General features: G+C 49.6%; 1 protein-coding gene across 5 annotated transcripts in view; it reads right to left on the bottom strand.

The window, feature by feature from the left end:
* The window catches only part of LOC147897970 (uncharacterized), a 196,590-nt gene that overhangs the window by 7,727 nt on the left and 170,300 nt on the right, over positions 1-18,563 (bottom strand). For 3 of the 5 annotated variants that reach the window (XM_087380521.1, XM_087380520.1, XM_087380522.1), the window contains exons 15-16: positions 13,556-13,743; positions 12,921-13,051 (exon numbers count right to left, since the gene is read on the bottom strand). In XM_087380521.1, coding sequence (XP_087236647.1) covers positions 12,921-13,051; positions 13,556-13,743 — 319 coding nt within the window. The remainder of the gene's footprint in view (positions 1-12,920; positions 13,052-13,555; positions 13,744-18,563) is intronic. The other 2 variants (XM_087380523.1, XM_087380524.1) reach the window with 2 other exon arrangements.

Genomic DNA, 18,563 nt, shown 5'->3' with positions numbered 1-18,563 from the left:
TACCTCAACCAATGGAGGCCAGTATTGGCCTTTCATATCCCCTTTCCATCATCAGTCGCCCTCAAAAAATTAACCATATTTAGGGGGACTCTGGTCCCAGGCAGCTTCGGATCATTTGCCACCATCTATGTTCCTGTCTTCTCGTCCGCGTCTATGGTCGTGAGGACATGCATCAATTCTGGGAGAGCTCAAGTTCTGGCAGGGGAGCATACTAGTGTTCGTCCCTGTCAAGCCTATAACACGTTTATAGAGGCGGTCTGTTGTCGGACTAGTCAATAGATTACCGGTCATGGGGGGAGCTCTCCAGGTTTGAAGGTCAACCCTCATAATTGGTTCATCCTTACGTAGATAGATTCTATTGGAGAATGAGTCATGGACTAGTCCTACCGTGTGCATAAAGGGTCTTCCTGTAATGATGTCATAACCAACCGGATGGCCACGAAAATCCATCACGAATGAGCCTCTCCCCTCACTCTCCCAGAGGTGCTGGATGTTTTCAGTTGTTCTTGTGCTGCTTTTGAGCTGTTTCAACTGTTTCAAGTCTGTTTTCACCTGTTTTAAGCCATTTTCAGCCATTTTCAGCCTGTTTCAATCATTTTTCAACTTTCTAAAAAATTTCGTACAGACGTCCATACGGCTGTACGCAACTGCCTCTAGCATGTGCCCGGGGTTGTCTTCTGTTGTGTTGGACCTTTCTACAGGTGTTTTTGGCTGCGCCGTGGCCTATGGAGCTGTTTTGGACCAGCGCATGCTGCAAGAGGAACTTTCCTGGCTAGAAAGGAAGTTTGGCAGAGTTTACCTGTGTCGGTCTCACCAGAGATGATATGCTTACTTGATGCATGCTTTACCAACACAGAATTCAAGTCTGCCCTCTCCGCCCTTCATAAGGGGAAATGCCCTGGTTCCGATGGTATTACTCCTTCTTTCTTTATAGTCTTTTGGGATATGATAGGTGATCCTATTACTTCAGCCCTGCAAGGCATTTGGGACTCGGGTGAGATGCCTGCAGGACTCACTGACCGAGGGACTCATACACCTTATCCCGAAAGGTGGCAATAGGAATTTTGTATCCCATTGGAGACCCATCACTCTGTTGGGCACTCTATACAAAATCCTTGCCAAGGCGATCAGCATCCGATTGCAGCCCCTTCTTCCATACCTCATCCATGATACTCAGACAGGCTTTGTGCATGGCAGGAGCATATTTGACAATATCTTTTCCTTTTGGGAAGCCACTGAGTGGGCTATGCAGAGTGGGGAGAGGCTCGCAGTTCTACTCCTGGACTTTGAGAAAGCCTATGACAGAGTAGATTGGGGCTTTCTTGAGGGCACTCTTCTACGTTTTGGTTTTTCAGATGCATGGATTAGAGGGGTGGCCTCCCTTTATAGATCAGCTCACAGCCAGGTTTTGATTGGAGGGGTAAGGGGTGACAGATTTCAGATTTCCAGATCAGTTCGTCACGGATGCCCTTTAGCCCCCTTCCTCTTTCTTTTTGTGGCAGAAGCTATGAGTATCTTCCTTAGATCTCAGGCTAAGCTTTTTGGGCTGAGATTGCCCTTGAGACAGGAGCAGGAGCTTCTTGACTGTGAGTTGGCTGATGACACTGCTATTTTTATTGAGGCCTCTTCGCAGTCACTTGATTCTTTCCAAACAGCCTTGAATATTTTTTGCTTAGCTGCAGGGGCACACATTAATTGGCATAAATCCTTTGGCTTTTGGATCAGTGATGAGGAAACTCCAGACTGGGGAGTTGACCTTGGCTTCCTTGGCTTTTCCTGGATTCAGAGGGGTGTTCCTGTCAGATATCTGGGATGCCAGGTAGGGTTGGGCATCTCTCCAGCACAGCAGTTTGCCCCAGTACTAGAAAGTATAAGGAAAAAGCTACTTTTTTGGAGCTCAGCCCAACTCGACCTTGCCTCTAGAGTTGTGGTAGTGAACCAGGTTCTTTTGGCCACCACCTGGTTTGTGTGTTCTTGCTGGTGCCAGTCGAGGGATTGCATCACTCAGCTAATTAGACTAGTCAGGAATTTTTTATGGAGTGGACTTGATGGCACAGCAGATGTTGCAGCGAGGGTGGCTTGGGAGACCATTATTCTCCCTACATCTGAAGGGGGCCTTAACATCATTGACCTGGACTTGCAGTGCAGGGCATTGCTTTGTAAGGTGGTGGTGAGGGGACTCATGCCTGGGCAGGAACCTTGGAAGGATTTCTTTTTTGGACGCATTCAAGCTTGCACACCAACCTTGGGAGATGATTGGGTGGACAGCCCAAGATGGATTTTTACTTCAGCCCCTCTCAGATCTCCTACCTCTCCTCTCATGTCTGCCATCCTGAAAGCTTGGGGGAGCTTCAGGAACACTCTTCGAAGGGTTCCGCCCTCTACCCTAGAAGAGATTGATAGGCAGCCGGTCATTTGGAATGATAGTATACTTGATGAACATGGCAGACCACTGGGCACTTCCCATTACATGCAGTGGTCTAGATGGGAGAGAGGCCCCACCTACACAGTAGGTACTTGGAAGGCATTTATCAGGCTACCTGAGGATCAGAGGCTGCAGTCCGTGAGTCACCTCAGAGGGGTAGCACGCAGGGTTCCGCAGATAGATGCAGCCATCCCGGTGGAATGGGCAGTTGAGTTGCCTATTACTTCCACCACTTGGATGGGAGCTTTTTCGAGGACAGCGGTTCCTCTACAGGTGATCGCTCTTCGAGGTCTCGGAGAAGATGCACTGGTCTTTGACATTGGGGATGGAGGTATACTCTCTAGATCCACAGATGATATTCTTCTAGAGGTTTCCTTTCAGTCTGTCAGGATTGCTGGTTTTGTGGACCATGGAGCGGGCTTGCAGTGGTACTTAGACCCCGGCCCTCTGCTTTTGGCCTTGGGATCTTGGAGGTTGTGGTTGTATGGAGGTGCACCTATCAGGTGCTTGCAGTGGGACCCAGGAGAGTGGGAGTGGATAGATCATGGGCACCGAGAGAGGGGAATTCCCTTTTTTCGTTTCACGGTTGGTAATGCCAGGAGATTTCAGCTGAACAGTAGGGGTTGGGTTCCCTCCAGAGCCCCCCATTGGGACAGCTTCTTCATCACTGCAGATTTGCGTAGGATTTTCTGGAGAAGGCTCTGGAAATCCCTCAGAAATAGAAAGATCACTCTTTTCTTTTGGCTTTCTATTCACGGAGGGATTGCAGTGAACCTGTGGAGATCAAGATTTGGGGCTGATCCCACTTGCCCTCGCTATCATTCTGCAGAGGAGTCAGTGCGACATTGCCTTTGGGACTGGAGTCAGGCGAGGACTATTTGGAAAGGGGTTGCGAGGATACTCAGCATTTTTCATACTTCCCCTTTCTTCATGACTTGGGGCTCGGTCACTCGGCCCCAGGTGTTTTATGAGGGTGAGCCTTCTTCTTGGGCACTCTCGGTCCGCCGGCAGGTGATAGAGCCCTGCTCTCTTCAGGATGTACCACTTACTCCCTTCAGGGCTTCTCATGCTTCAGTGGACACCTCTTGGGAGATCTTGGCTAGCATTGCCTCTTGGCACATATGAGAGCCAGATGTACAGAGGCCTTGGATGGCACCCAGATACACCCTTCACAGGTGTTCACGGGTATTTGGACTGACACGGTTCACACTTTGATAGCCATTTGGGCTAGCATGCAGGGCCCTTCATGGGCAGCCTCTTCTAGAAGGACTGTATTTCTTCGAGTTTGGAAGGGGTCTCCCTTTTTCTCGGAGGTTTCTACTGGATTGAGATGGCACTATAAGCCCCAATTTTTTCTTTTTGGCTCTTGAGCTTTTCATGCATTGCATGGTGTATCCCGTATGGAGCTTGCTCTAACGGTTTTCTTTAATACTTAATAGAAGTCTCTTTTTGGGAAAAAAAAAAAAGAGAAACTTTCCCTGCTGCTTTTGGCATGCTCTCTTAGGAGGACTCAGGCACATATCTCGAGGCAATCATTTCGGGGTAGATTTGTGGACCATCTTTGCTCTACAGCTCTTTCTTGTTCATCCTCCGCTCTCTACCTTCATTTCTCTCTTATCCTGATTGTTGGAAGATACCTGCACCCTGCAAGGAGCCTCAACAAATGATAGGTGCGAGGAAGGAGCTCGCCCCTCTGCCACAGACAGCGGGAATTGGTTCTAGGTTCTGTTTTTTCTTGTTCTTTCTTGTTTTGCAGCTTTTTGCTGTGCATGCGTGTTGTTGCAGTCCTTCCAGGACTCCTACAGGTTCTAGCAAGCACCCAGAGGCAAGGGTGCTCCTATGGAAGGCCTAAGGATAGTGTGGATGCATGTGATAGCCTTGAGGCTGCCTTGAGCTCAGTTTGTCAGAGGTATGGATGCCTGAATGCCTCTCAATTCGGTCAGATCAGACGTGGATGCGCCTTGCCAGTGGGAATTCTAGTGGTGCACTTGGATTAGATGCCTTGAAGAGACATGTAGAGGATTTGCAGAGAGGAATGGTGCAGGGTTGAACCCCTATCGTAAAGCATTTCCATTTAGAAGCATTAATTAAATACCGTTAAGGGGCGCCAAGGCATTTGGGACCAGTGGGTGCACTGTGTACTATTTTCGTTGAGCAGGGGCATTCTAGCCTCACCTATGTTGTTGTTGAAATTTGTTTCTAAGTTGAGCTAGGTGATTGAAGTGACTGAAGCTTGCATTGTGGCCATTTATAAAGTTTATGACTGAGTAGAAGAAGATCAATGCCCTTTTGTTTATCGAAGGCCGGTTTCAATGGTTCCATTGCTCGGATCGTCACCATCTTCCTACAGAGGTGACCCCTAGTAGTGTTGGGTGAAGGACACCTTCATTACAATTGTTCCTATAGCCATCAATCTTAGCAAGCATGTCACACCGTGAGAGGTCATTGACAGGACGAAGACAGAGCATCAGAGAGCTCTAAAGAGGAGCACAGTATCAGTGGGGGTGATGACCAGCAAGACATTGGCGCACATCTAGTAGGACTCGCAGGATGAGGCAGATGAGCTTGATCCCAATGCCCTTTTTCAACTAACGAATGCAAAGTGTAGCGGGAGCCTTGTCACAGTTGCAACATGCCATCACGGAGATTATGCAAGCTCCTCCCCCTATGGTTGCTTCCCCTGGAAGCAAGAAGTCAGCTCAAAAGAAACATATGAAGCATAAGAAGACTCCTAGGCATGTTTCTTTCAGTGGACAGCCGTCAAAGATGCCCTCAGTCACCCCTATAGTGGGTAATGCCAATAACTTTTATTCAGTCAATCAAGGACAGCAAGCCCTTCCTCAGCCCACGATGCATCCAAGATATTTCGGAGGGGGTTTAGTTTTTCAGGCAATGGTAGCACCATCCGCACAGGCACCTGGAATGCCAAGTAGGTTTATGGGCAGAACGCAGCCTAAAATGCCGAATTTCCAGCAACCTATGATGGGTGGAATGCCCCTTGCAAATGCCAATATGATGTACTTGAACATTGGGATGCACCCTAGAATGCAGACAGAATGCCTGGGACAATGGGCAATACTTGGAATATGCCAGATGCAGGGAGTGGGACCTGGAATGCCAAACCCCACCATGGGTACGGTTGCTGGAATGGCTCAGAATGCGGGATCAGTGATGCCCCCACCGTTTTTACAGCCCCCCATTTATGACAATCTCACCCCTAAAGGCAAATTGAAAGATTACAAGGAGGGAGGGGCAACTGTCAAGTTTGAGACCTTCAATGGGATTCAGGTTAGATTGAAGGCTTTGACATTCGTGCAACTGTTTGATGCTGCCTACTCAGGTGGACACTTCACATAATCCTCCACCAAAGTCCAAAAGACAGCTACCTTTTTTGAAGGGCAATGCGCTCCAATGGTGGAACAACCTCCTCTTGCAAGGCAGAGACCTACCACTTGGGTCGAATTCAAGCAGGTCTTCTCAGCAGCATGGCTCACTACCACTTTTGAGGTGGGTATCATGACCACTTGGAACAAGTCCGATGCTGCAAATTGCAGAAATTTGGAGGACTACAATAAGAAGTTCTGGGAAGCCCTACTGCCAGTGAATAAATTTCTTTCTATGTTTCATTTTCAGATTGTGCATGTGCGTGGGAATAAGAATGTTGTTGCAAATGCACTCTCACGAAAGCCCACTCCAGATGCAGTGTCTGTTAAGCCACAAGTTTCAGCAATGACCATTGCATATCATGATGAGCTTGATGCCATGAAGGATAAATATGCCCATGATGCTGATTTTTAACTTATTTATGCTCAGTTGGTTGATTGGACAGAGGCATGAGCACTATACTCTCAAAGACGGATGTCTAATGATGCATGGCAGACTGTGTGTCACGAAACGGGTGCTCAAAGTGTTGACAGAGAGTCATGCTCCACCCTATGCAGGACACAGAGGCATTGATGCCACCATCAAAGCTGTGGAGCACTTTCTTTTGGCCATCATTGAGGAAGGATGTCGGGGCATATGTCAGGACATGCATCACCTGCCAAAAGGTGAAGTATGATAGGCAGAAGCCGGCTGGACTGCTGCAGCCTCTACCTATTCCCGATCGACCCTGGCAGAGCATTGCCATGGATACAATCTTTGATCTTTCTCGTACACCATTGGGACATGATGGGATATGGACCATTATTTGCAGATTCAGCAAGTAGGCCCACTTCATTCCCGATAGGAAGAAAATTACAGCAGCTCCGGCCTCTCCTTCGAAACCCTCACAGGAGCGCCTTCGTCTGCACACTGGACATCCTCCGACCACTTCGACATCGACCGCAAGCAGACAACTGTTTGTGGCCCACCTTCCCTCCTCATGAGTTTACGCATTATCTCTTGGAACATCAAGGGGTTCCACTCATCAGGAACCCACGGCCCCAGGAAGATGGTGCTCAGACAGGAGCTCCAGCCAGCCTTGGTGGGAAGGGTAGATGTGCTCCTACTGCAGGAACACAAGCTTTCAGCTTCTCAGACCAGTATTTGTGGGAAGGTCCTCACAGGACGCTCCCACACCTACTGGGAACCTTTGATTGGCAAGCAGGGAAGGAGCGGGGGTGTGTGTACCTCCATCGACGCTTCTCTAGTTCATCATGTGTGTGGTTTTGGCACTCTGATCCCAGGACGTGCGCTTTGGGTGGGCTTGCATATTGAGGGATCCAGTATCGGCATCCTCAATATCTATGCCCCGACCGATCTGAGACGGAGAGCCGCTTTTTGGAGATCCTTGACAGACTTGTTGCCAGAGATGGACTCTTGGATTGTAGGAGGGGACTTCAACAACCTTGAGACCCTAGAGGATCAGCAGGGACGGGGCCCAGAGTTCCTCGGTATAGCTCAGGCAGAGCAGGCAGATTGGGACTCCTTCCTATTCGCAGTGGGAGGTCGGGACAGCTAGAGGGAGCCTTCCTCTCGCAGATGGACAGGGAGTCTAGACTTCTCTTGGGGTTACAGGAGGGAGGGAGGCAGACTTCTGGAGCGGCTAGACCGTTTCTATGTTGGAGATTGGGCGCTTGGCAGAGGTGGAGAGTCAGGAGTGGTTCCAGGGACGACACTCTCAGACCATGCCCCAGTCATCCTAGTCCTGGACTCAGCCTCTCACTCCTCACCTCCACGCTCATGCCGGATCCCAGACTCCATCTACTCCAGAGCAGCGGTTCACAGCAGGATAGTGGACCTATGGGAGCAGGATTGGGACCCCACCGGGGATATGGCAGTACAGGTAGCTCAGGCGCTTGCTGAGTCTAGCCTCATCTGTCAGCAGGAGGCGATTCAGGTCAGGCAGCAGTGTTGGGTGAAGGAGAGGGGTCTCAGGCGAGATCTCGCTTCAATTCAGCAGACGCAGCAGTCTTCTCCAGGCTCTGAGGAGCTCAGACAGCAGGAGGTTCGAGCCCGAGCCATGCTAGAGGAGATCACCCAGCGTCGCTCAGAGTTCTCATTTCATGCTTCCAAGTCCTTCTGGGCTAGGAAAGGCGACAAGATGTGCAGGAGTTCTTCAGGACCCATGGACAGAGGTCAGCAGGGGAACAACTCCGTTCTCTTAGGCGCAGGATGGTAGTGTCAGGAGATCCAGACGAGGCCGGGACTTGGCGACAGATTTCTATAGATCATTGTTCCAGCAGGAGCCCCCAGACCCTCGTGGCCGCCTATGCAGGGAGGAGGTGTGAAGGTCTACACCGCGGCTCGTGCAGCCTAGCATGAGTGACTCCCTTCTCGCCCCTTTCACCGTGGCGGAGATGCAGGATGCGGTGAGCGCTATTGATGGGCAGAAATGCCCAGGTGAGGATGGCCTCTCCAGAGCTTTCTTCACCACCTTTTGGGAGCAGATCCACCGGCCCTTGCCAGAGAGCCTTGCGACAGGCTTGATTTGCCTCATCCCCAAAGGGGGGGACCGTCAGGAGATCAGACAGTGGCGCCCTATCACCCTCCTCCCGACCGCCTACAAAATCCTCGCCAAGATGATCAGTAGCCGCATCCGCCCCCTGCTACACGACTTGATTCATGACACCCAGACTGGTTTTGTCCAAGATCGCAGCATTTTGGACAACATTTTTACTTTCTCAGAGGCGACGGAATGGGCCCAGCACAGTGGCCAACACCTTGCCATACTCCTTCTCGACTTTGAGAAGGCGTACGACAGGGTAGACTGGTCCTTGGCAGGTACACTCTCTCGGTTCGGTTTCCCGGACGAGTGGATCAGAGGTATTGCTAGCCTCTACAGGTCGGCCTCCAGTCGGGTTATCATCAGCGGCAGGATGGGGGAGAGATTCACACTCGAGCGCTCGGTGCGTCAGGGCTGTCCGCTAGCGCCCTACCTCTTCCTATTTTTTGCGGAGGCCATGACCCACTTCCTTCGAGCCCGTACCACTGGTCTTCGCGGGATGCGTCTCCCTATTCGAGACGATGCAGAACTTCTGGACTCCGAGTATGCAGACGACACAGCCCTATATGTGCAGGATGATGTCGAGTCACTGGAGCGAGTGAGACTGTCCCTAGAGATTTTTTGCCTTGCGACTGGGGCGAAAATCAACTGGCATAAGTCAGTGGGTTTTCTTACGGATCCGGGAGCCAGCTCACAGTGGGGTATTTTCCTAGGGTTTCGCTGGATCCCTAGAGGACAGACGACACGTTACCTGGGATTTTAGGTAGGCTTGGACATCACGCCGGCTCAGCAGTTCTTGCCGGTCCTAGCCTCCATACGACGGAAGCTTGCTTTTTGGAGCACGGCTCGGCTATCCTTGGCAGGCAGGGCCCTTGTGGTCAACCAGGTCCTTCTTGCCACTGCTTGGTATGTGGCCTCTTGCTGGTGTTTCTCGAGATCATGTGTAGCCCAGTTGAGGAGACTGGTGCGGAACTTCCTATGGTCTGGTTCAGACAGTTCCGGCACCACCAGAGCTAGAAACGCCTGGCAGACGGTCATTCTCCCCCAGACAGAGGGCGGCCTCGGCATCATAGATCCAGAACTGCAGAGTCAAGCACTACTTGGCAAGTTAGTCATCCGCGGTCTGACCCCAGGAGGGCAGACGTGGAAGCTCTTGCTACAGCATGGTCTCAGCGCGTGTACTCCCAGAGAGGGGGTGTTTGGCAGCCTTCTATCCGGTGGATCTTTACTTCTGCCCCTTTGACTCAGCCCCGTTTCCCCTTCCTTCGTAGCCTCGTCTTGGTCTGGAGGAAGTTGCAACACAGCCTCTCCCAGGTTCCCCCTAGCTGCCGAGAGGAGATAGACAGACAGCCCCTGATCTGGAGCAGCCAGGTGATCGATGATACAGGTCGCCAGCTTGGAGAGAGATCCCATATCCCTTGGACGCTCTGGGCGCGTGGGCCCACGTGCTCACTCTGGGTTTGGAGGGACGTCTATAGCCAGCTGAGCCCAGGCGAGCTGGCAGCAGCAGTAGGTACGGCACATGGGATCCAAGCTCGGCGAGCGGAGATTGATGCTGCCATTCCTGCAGGTTGGAGGATGCCCATGGTCACAGGACAGCTCTTCCCGGGAGATGAGAGGTGGCTAGGACAGTTCACTCCACGAGGCATTCCTTTGGTGTTGCAGGCCTTTTCTCGGACTCCTCGATACACTTCTCCGTCGCCGATGATAGCCACCTACAGAGCAGAGAGGCCGTGATCGACCCCCAGCTTCCCTGGCAGCGCCTTCGCATTGTAGGGCTGCAAGGGAAGACGTGGCATATAGACCCCCTGATTATGCAGGACCAGGATTGGAGACTCTGGATATGGGAGGGCCGTTCCTTTACAGAGGTGGAGTGGGACCCAGGGGAGTGGCGCTGGCCACCATTGGAGACCTCAGAGAACCCTACCCCCTTCTTCTCTTACAGTGCGCGCACGGGTAGGTGTGCTCTTGGGGCTTTCCAGCGCGGGCTACCCACACAGGCACATAGTTGGTATGCCCAGGGGATATCTCTGGTCTTTCTTCGCACTTTCTGGAAGACTCTTTGGGCTAGCTGGCGGCCGAGGAAGATCTCTTACTTCCTTTGGATGGTGGCACACAAGGGGCTACCAGTTGGCAGCTGGCTGAGGCAGATGGGGCAGGAGGGGCACTGCCAGATGTGTTTTCAGGAGGAGTCGTCCCTGAAGCACTGCCTTTGGAGCTGCTCGCATGCGCAGACAGTTTGGAAGGGAGTCATGGGGATCTTAGCGAGGGCTGCACCCGAGCTAGGACCGATCACTTGGGGAGCCGTTTGCTGGTGCAGCACTGAGATGGGACATCACTTGGCTTATGAGTTCTCTAACAGGATCCCGTTTTTTTCATCACGCAGGCCACCTGGGCATACATGGACAGCTTCCCTTGGCATCTGACAGAGATAGATGCAGGAGCGATGACTCGGCACCCAGTTTGGGAGATCATAGGGAGCATTGCGGGCTGGCATATCTGGACTCCCAGTTTGGGAGATCATAGGGAGCATTGCGGGCTGGCATATCTGGACTTCCAGATGCACGCAGACCGTAGGAGATCAGACTTCTTCTGCTACCCAGGCCCTAGCAGACATTTGGAGCACGATCGTTCACACGCTCAAGGGTCAGTGGGATCAGATTCAGGGGGAGTCCCGGGCAGGGAAGGAAAAGAGACGGCGCTTCCTTCGCGACTGGGACCACCGGGAGTTGTTCTTCCAGCACTCTACTCAGAGTCTTCAGTGGCATTACGCCCCCCCACCGTGGCTGTTTGTCCACTCTCCGATGATTTTGCCCTGAGAGGCTTGTAATTAGCATTTTGGCTCCTCGGGCTGTATCCATTTTGTGATTGCAGCCCGTTTGCCTTTAGGCCTTCTTGTACTCTCGCTTTCAAGTAATATAACTAGCACTACTTTTTGCGAAAAAAAAAATCCATTTGGGAGAGGATATAGCTGCATACTCTACAGACCATGCAATCATACTGGCAGGGGACTCTCATGTGCAAACATTGGAAGGTAGAGACCCACTGTGGATGGAAGAAATGAAATAATATTGTGAGGAAAGAAGGGGCTGAATGATGTCATTGGAAGACAAAGGAGACCTCACCGACATGGGAAAACTCCTGCTCAGTCTATGCAGGTGCTCCGAGCTACAGATATGCAATGGCACCTCCCTTTCGGAAACATGAGAGGCCACGCACAACCTCCCATGGATAAAGTGTGATAAACTACTTGGTTTAGAGGCTAGGAGGTCACTGAAGTGGTGGAGGCCTGAGCCCCCCAACAGAGGGCTACCCAAAGGAAAGAGAAAGGGACGACTGTGGAAGGGGGTTTTAAAAGGGGAGAGATTAAGGGGCTAGTGAGAAGAGTCTAAGGTTGGGACTTGGTTTCACAAGGATGAGGAGTGGGGGGAAGGGGGTTTTGCAAGTATAGGAGCAGAGTGGCTGGGAAAGAAGAGGGTCGGCTAAGAGGAAGAACCCCTGCCTGATTTGTAGCCAATTCATCCCTGGCCTTATGGTGTACCTAATTTTTCTTTCTCGCATTCTTACCACATACGTTCTCTTCTGTTTTCCATGATGGGTGGCTTAACGGAGCCTTTATAGGAGCAAGAGAGGAAGGGTGGTTATGTGTGGAAGAGAAGGGCAGTCGCCAAAGAGTTGCCTTGACTGAGCATAGGAATGAAAGGGGGAGAGAAGATGTTTGAGGGCCCCTAAGAATCTATGAGCAAGTCGTGACAGCCTATGGGACTGCAGAAAGAAGCTGGGCAAGGGAAGGAGTAGATGGAAGAAGGGAGGAGGAAGAACAAGCTAGCAGAGAGGGAGGGCTGGACTGCCAGTCACCATCAGGAGGAGCAGCACGCTCATTGAGTGCTAGTTTATAGACAAGGGTCTTGAATTTCTCTACCTCAGTAGAGATATCATGCTGAGAGATTATTTCTAGCACTGCCATGCGATGTATTTGGTGTGCCTGTCTATGAGTGCCCTTGCGGGCTAGAGTTTAATGCACAAATGTCCAAGCAATACGTAAACTGCCAATAATGAACTGTAAAACTGGTGGCGGCTTTTACATATTTTGGAGCATGAACTGAGGTGGCATCACATGCCTCTACCATCTCGGTTTTTCATAGATATGTCTTGCGATAGGGATCTACCTATATTGAGTCTACCACATGTATACTCGTAATTTATCTTATGCTCTTTTTTGGTTAAAGTTCATTGTATTCAAGGGTTTATGACCTGCTGACTTGGTTACTGCTGCCATTTTAGACGAGTATCTTATTGATTTTTCTTTGGAGAAAACCAGTCAACTGTTTATGCATGTTTCAATTGGTAAGTGTTTATTTACTCAATTTTGATGTTTAAAATATTTCTCAAAACTCAAAAGAGAATTCTGCACTCAGCAATGATGTTCATAGTAGTATATGGTGGGCTATGACAAGCTATAAATGACATCATGGCAAGATGCCAAGCAAAAAGGACGCAAGAGATTCACCATTATCTCTTTTCACCTCTCCAAAAACATGTCCGAACAAGTCTTATTGCAAACTGTACCTCAGCTTTACCTCCAAGGCTCCCTTTTCTTTTAATGTTTCTTTTAGTTTCTTTTCGATCTCCTGGATTGTGCTGAGTAAGGAAGAAGTTGGCTGGTCCATACATTTGATCTGCTGATTTGTTGATGCTACCTGAAACACAACTTGTATCGTAAAGAGCCAAGGAAGATTTCTCAAGTCTTTTTCAACAGCCAAACCTCTCAAAACAAACACTTAACTCATAGATACTCAGTGATAACCCCAGTATTTGAGATGCCCTCCTAATGTTTGCAAAAGGTCTCATGCATTCTAATATGTGCAGAAAACCTTTGAGGTAGTACATTATGAAGCCCAATCAGAATTGGCATCTCTTCATCCTTTTCCAAATAGAACCACCCTCATGGCTCCTTAGAACGGAGTTCAGGCTTCCTCACATGCAGCAGTAGCCAGGAGAGTGGTCTTCACGAGTGAGTGGGACCATGGTTTATTCTTCACACTCACAGCCAGAATCTCCAGATTGGCCACACACTTCATGTCTAACTGATGTATTTAATGGCTTTCACAGGATTTTATGCTGATTTCATGTATTTTTTGGTTTTACTTTATATAAGTGCAGTTTCTTGCCCAAAAAAAATAAAAATTACAACCATTATTTACCTTCTCCTCCTCATCAGTAATTCTCTGTTGTAGACTTAACTTCTCATCCTCTAAGGATTTTATATTGTCTTGAAGAACCTTGCACTTATTAACAAACATGAGGCTCAAATGAAGCCTTTCCGGGATTGCTCTAGGAACTTCCGAGTTCCTCATCCGGGTGGTATCTTCAGCCACAAAATGCATTACATCTGCATATTTATCACCTTGATTTAGTAGTCTAGAACTTGCATTACCACTAGCATTGAAATCCATCACAAGAAAAAGTCCTTTATGACAAGTCTTGGAGAAATTTTTAAACATAAAACCGATGTATACCATTTTCAATGAAGACTTATCTCCCATATTGCACATGTTTAACAAATCCAACGGTGAGGTTTATGACCTCATATCATGCCTCTAGTATGAAGGACTAAAGAATCTACATAATTTTGGTTGAAGAACAAGAAAGAGCAATAATTGTGATTGTTTTCTCAATTTTACATTAGTTGTCATCAAGCTCTAAGATTTTTTAGCATTTCTAGTAGGTATCTTGCCTCTTTGTCCGATCTCCTGCTCTGCTCCTCTGCTCAATCCAGCCCTCATGAATTAGCTTTAGACTCTGTTAGCATTGTCGTAGGTCAGCATCAACATTAGTAGGTCCGGTCTACCCCAGTGTACAGCTCCGATCCAATCTGTTCAATTAACCCGTACAGCTCCACTCCAGCTCATATAGCACCTTTCCAGCCCAATGTAAAGCTCTGCTCCAGTATACAGTTCCTCTGCTCTAGCCCGTACAATTGCGCTCCAACCCATACAACTCCAAATTCCAGCCCTAAACAAGGCACAAGGTAGGACACCCCTTTTATCCTAACTTAATCTGGGCTGGGATGAACCCCTAGCCTAACTCCAAGGTTAGTTCCAGCCAATGGGGTACCTAGGAAGAGCAACACGGAGCTTGTAGAAGTGAGTAGGATAGAATAGATGCATCTTGGAAGAGGAGTGAGAACACAAGATGCAAACCAAAACTGTTGTTCTCATTGATTGTGAGAGAGGTGACTCTCTCTTATAGAAATGGGGAGAGGGTGGCCTAGATCAAAGGTACCTTCCCTATAATAGTGGCAATCAGCCCCTGCATCAGTGGGACTGGCCTAAATCAAAGGAACCTCCCATGTGGGGGCCTTTGTGCTTACCTCATCACTTAGGTCACACACTAGACACCTCATAGCACTAGATGTGCTTCTACAACACACACACACACACACACATGTGACTCCCCTGGATGCACACATGCACCTTAGAGCAAGCTCTTGACCATTCTTATCCCAACATACTCCCCCTCAAGGGTTTGCCTCTTGCAATGTCAAGGATACATCTAGTCACATAGTTTCTCATGCCATCTCATGGTGGTCACACATGCCATCTCATGGTGGTCAAGGATAAATCTATGGCTAGGATCTCATGCTAGCAAAGGTGCCCAAGGGTCAAGGTTTACAAAACGGGGATAGACCAAATAAATATCACATGGCCTACATCATATGGTGACCAGAGGTGATTTACAAAAGACAAAACACATGACATTCTTTTTGGAGTACTACTCCAGGCAGAGAACCTCAAAATTTGACCAAGTGATGATAAACAAAAATTCAAAGACAAGTTGCTCAAAAGGCAAAGTCCTTGTCTTCTGCCACAAAGTTGGATGCTTCATTTGTTGAAGTACTTTCCTCAATCAGATTTGCCTTGGCATTCTTTGTAAATGCTTGATCATCTTCAAGCTTTCCAGTGTCCAAAAGTGATGTCTTTTGTTGAAGAGACTCACAAACAATATGAGTATTATTCTTCATCTTGAAAACTTTGACGAAGCCTTCAATGATCTTGAAAGTTGACATCCATATACATCTCGTCATTTGCCAAAGAGGTTGGCATGAAATTCAAATGTGAAGAGAGTAGATCTCCCTTTTTCAATGATAGCACCAAGAATATCTCATCATCAAGAATGTTGTACTTGAGAAGTACAAAACATTTTCAAAAGGAAATATACTTTGAAACATAGTCATCACCATTTGCATCCATTTGTTCACCACTATGAGTAATCATAGACTTTATGATTGTAGAGGAGAATTCCATAAAGTTTGTATCACCATATGCATACCATACTTGCTCATCTCCATATATGTTGGCATGTCTCCACCATGTTATGCTTCAATGCTTTTAGAACTGAAGTCTCCTATCAATGCATCAACCTCAACACACATTTGTACTTATTTCAAGCATAAAGCCTCTCAAAAACTGTTTTCTTGGTGGTGCAGAGTCACATGAAGCAGATTCTTGAGGAGAAGGACCGTCTCCAAGTTTCACATTCCAAGTTGCAACACGACTTCCATGGGCTGCAAACTGAAAATGCTGCACTCAAATCTCGATGTGATACTTTTTCAAAAGGCAATACCCATGAGCTGCTGCCCCCCCCCTCTCCCTCTCCCTCTCTCAGCCAGCCCCCTCTCCCTCTCTCTCCCTCCCCCTCACCCTCGCTGCCCGCCCTCTCCCTCCCCTTGCTTCTCCTTCTCTCCCAGCCCCCTCTCCCTCCTCCCTCCCTTCCTCCTCCCCGCTCTCCCTCTCCCCCCTGCCAGCCCTCCCGCCCCCTCCCTCTCCCTCCTCGCCCTCCCTCTCCCCACCCGCTGCCCTCCCTCCCTCGCCCTGTCCCCCACCCCCGCCCCCTCTCCCCATCCGCTGCCCCCCCGCCCCCTCCCTCCCTCTCCCGCTGCCCCCCCGCCCCCTCCTCCTCCCCCGCCCCTTCCCTCCCTTTCCCTCTCCCCTGCCCTCCCTCTCCCCCGCCCCGTCCCCCGCCCCCGCCCCCTCTCCCGAACATTTGGAGTGAGAGGATCTGGAGGAGTGGCCATTTTGTACAGAGAGCATCTCGATTGGATCATCACAGTGGAGAGAGCGGATTCACATGCCCGATTCTTGTGGGTACGCATCTGCCGCAGAGCCCCTCAGCGAGATCTTTTTATTGCAGTTTGCTACTTCCCCCCGGCGCAGTCGATCTATTCTTCCACTGGACCAGGCCAGTCCATATTTGAGGATCTCTCAGCGGACATTGCAGATTTTTCACATCGCGGAGAAGTCATCCTTTTAGGAGACTTCAACGCGAGGACCTCAGACAGACAGGCCCTCACTTATGACTACATGGAGGATCCGGTCATACTCCCAGCATTTCACGATGATAGCCTCTGTCGGACTTCATCAGACTGCACAGTACAGCCCACAGATCAGGGACGTCAGTTATTGGAGCTCCTCACCTCGCACAGTATGGTCATTTATAACGGCTTGTCCAGGTGGCCACAGTCTTCCATGCCTACATTCTCTTCTGCTTCTGGGCGTGGTACTAGCGTGATCGACTACATCATAGGTCCCCCGACTCTAGTCCCTTCCATCCATAGCCTTACTGTTAGCCCCTTCATGCCCTCTGCCAACCATGCACTCATCCACTTTACTTTGACTAATGTCTCCCATGACCCACCCCCCCCTCGTTATCATGACCGCCAACCCTATTACGAGGTTCATTTCGACCACCAGTTCGATGATGTATATAGCCAGAACCTCAGCCGCCTACTCCGTCCTCATCTATTAGATGCTCTACCATCCACGCAGGACCGGTGGGAACTTGTACATACTTCACTCGTTTCTGCCGCTCACATGTCGTTCCCTGCCACATGTCATTCGTCTAGTCCCCCACCGGTTGGTCTTGTTTCTTGCAACGGTTGGTATGACGAGGAGTGTAAGGAACTCCGCAGGAAACTTCACCTTGAGACCAAGGAGAAGTCTCCCCTCCTTGCCGAAACCAAGAGAGACTACAAGTGGTTGGTTAGGCGCAAGAAACGCCAATTTCTAGCCCGGAATGAGGAGGAGCTGAGAAGCTTGCTTTTCAGTTGTGACTCCAAGGAATTCTGGAGAAAATTCCTCCGCTCGAAGTCTCAGAGCCCCCTCACAGATCCACGTGTCTAGTCTGCATACACTTCAGCTCTATACGATGTTCCAGATCAGCCAGCCATCGATTTATCCCATTCCCCTAGGCCAGCTTCATCTAGTCTCTTCACACCAGAGAGTGTCTCTTCACACCGATTGAAGAACGGGAGAGCTAAGGATCATGATGGATTGCAAGCGGAGTATGTAATCCATGGGATTGATGCCTTAGATTTTGTTCTTTCCCGTCTCTTCAATGAGTCTGTTTGTACAGGCCTACCACAGTCCTGGTTAGGCAATACCATAGTACCTATCCACAAGTCGGGGGACCCTATGGAGCCGTCGAATCACAGGACCATCATGATTGGCCACGTCATGGCCAAGATCTATGCATCAGTTTTGGAAAGCTGTATAAATGACCATGCCGAGATGACAGGACTCAGAGCCAGAGGGCAGGCTGGATTTCGCAGGGATCATTCGACACTTGACCACATCCTCACACTCAGGGCACTGGTAGAGGAGGCAAAGTCACGAAGGCAACGGCTTTATTGTTGCTTCGTGGACTTCAGGAAGGCATTTGACACAGTTCCGCGATTCAGATTGTTTCAGAGGATTCGCCAGATGGGCTTCAGTGGAGAGATACAGTGGGCTATCATGGCTTTGTATGAGAGGGTCACTGGTCGGGTTCGGACACGTGAGGGGCTCTCAGAGGAGGTATGCAGCACGATTGGGGTGAAGCAGGGTTGCCCGCTCTCTCCTACTCTCTTTGGATTATATATTGATGAGCTAGAGATGTTTATACAGATGACAGGCGGTGTGGGCTCTACTCTCTCAGGATCCTCCATTCCTATCCTCCTGTATGCGGACGATGTGGTTCTCATTTCCTCTACTGCTCAGGGCCTCCAGGCACATATTGAGGCACTCCACAGGTTTTGCCAGGACAGGGGGTTGACCGTAAACCTTGGCAAGACCAAGGTTATGGTTTTCAACACCTCTGATCGTATTTATAGCACGGATGAGTTTTGCTTCACATATGACGGACAGCCCATTGAGCTTGTTAGAGAGTACACTT

The sequence above is a fragment of the Dipteris shenzhenensis genome, chromosome 10 (genome assembly GCF_047967505.1).
Source record: "Dipteris shenzhenensis isolate YYH24624 ecotype China chromosome 10, Dip_SZ_1.0, whole genome shotgun sequence".
Taxonomy (NCBI): domain Eukaryota; kingdom Viridiplantae; phylum Streptophyta; class Polypodiopsida; order Gleicheniales; family Dipteridaceae; genus Dipteris; species Dipteris shenzhenensis.
Note: the sequence above shows the minus strand (reverse complement) of the source record. Positions and strands in the feature narration are given on the sequence as shown.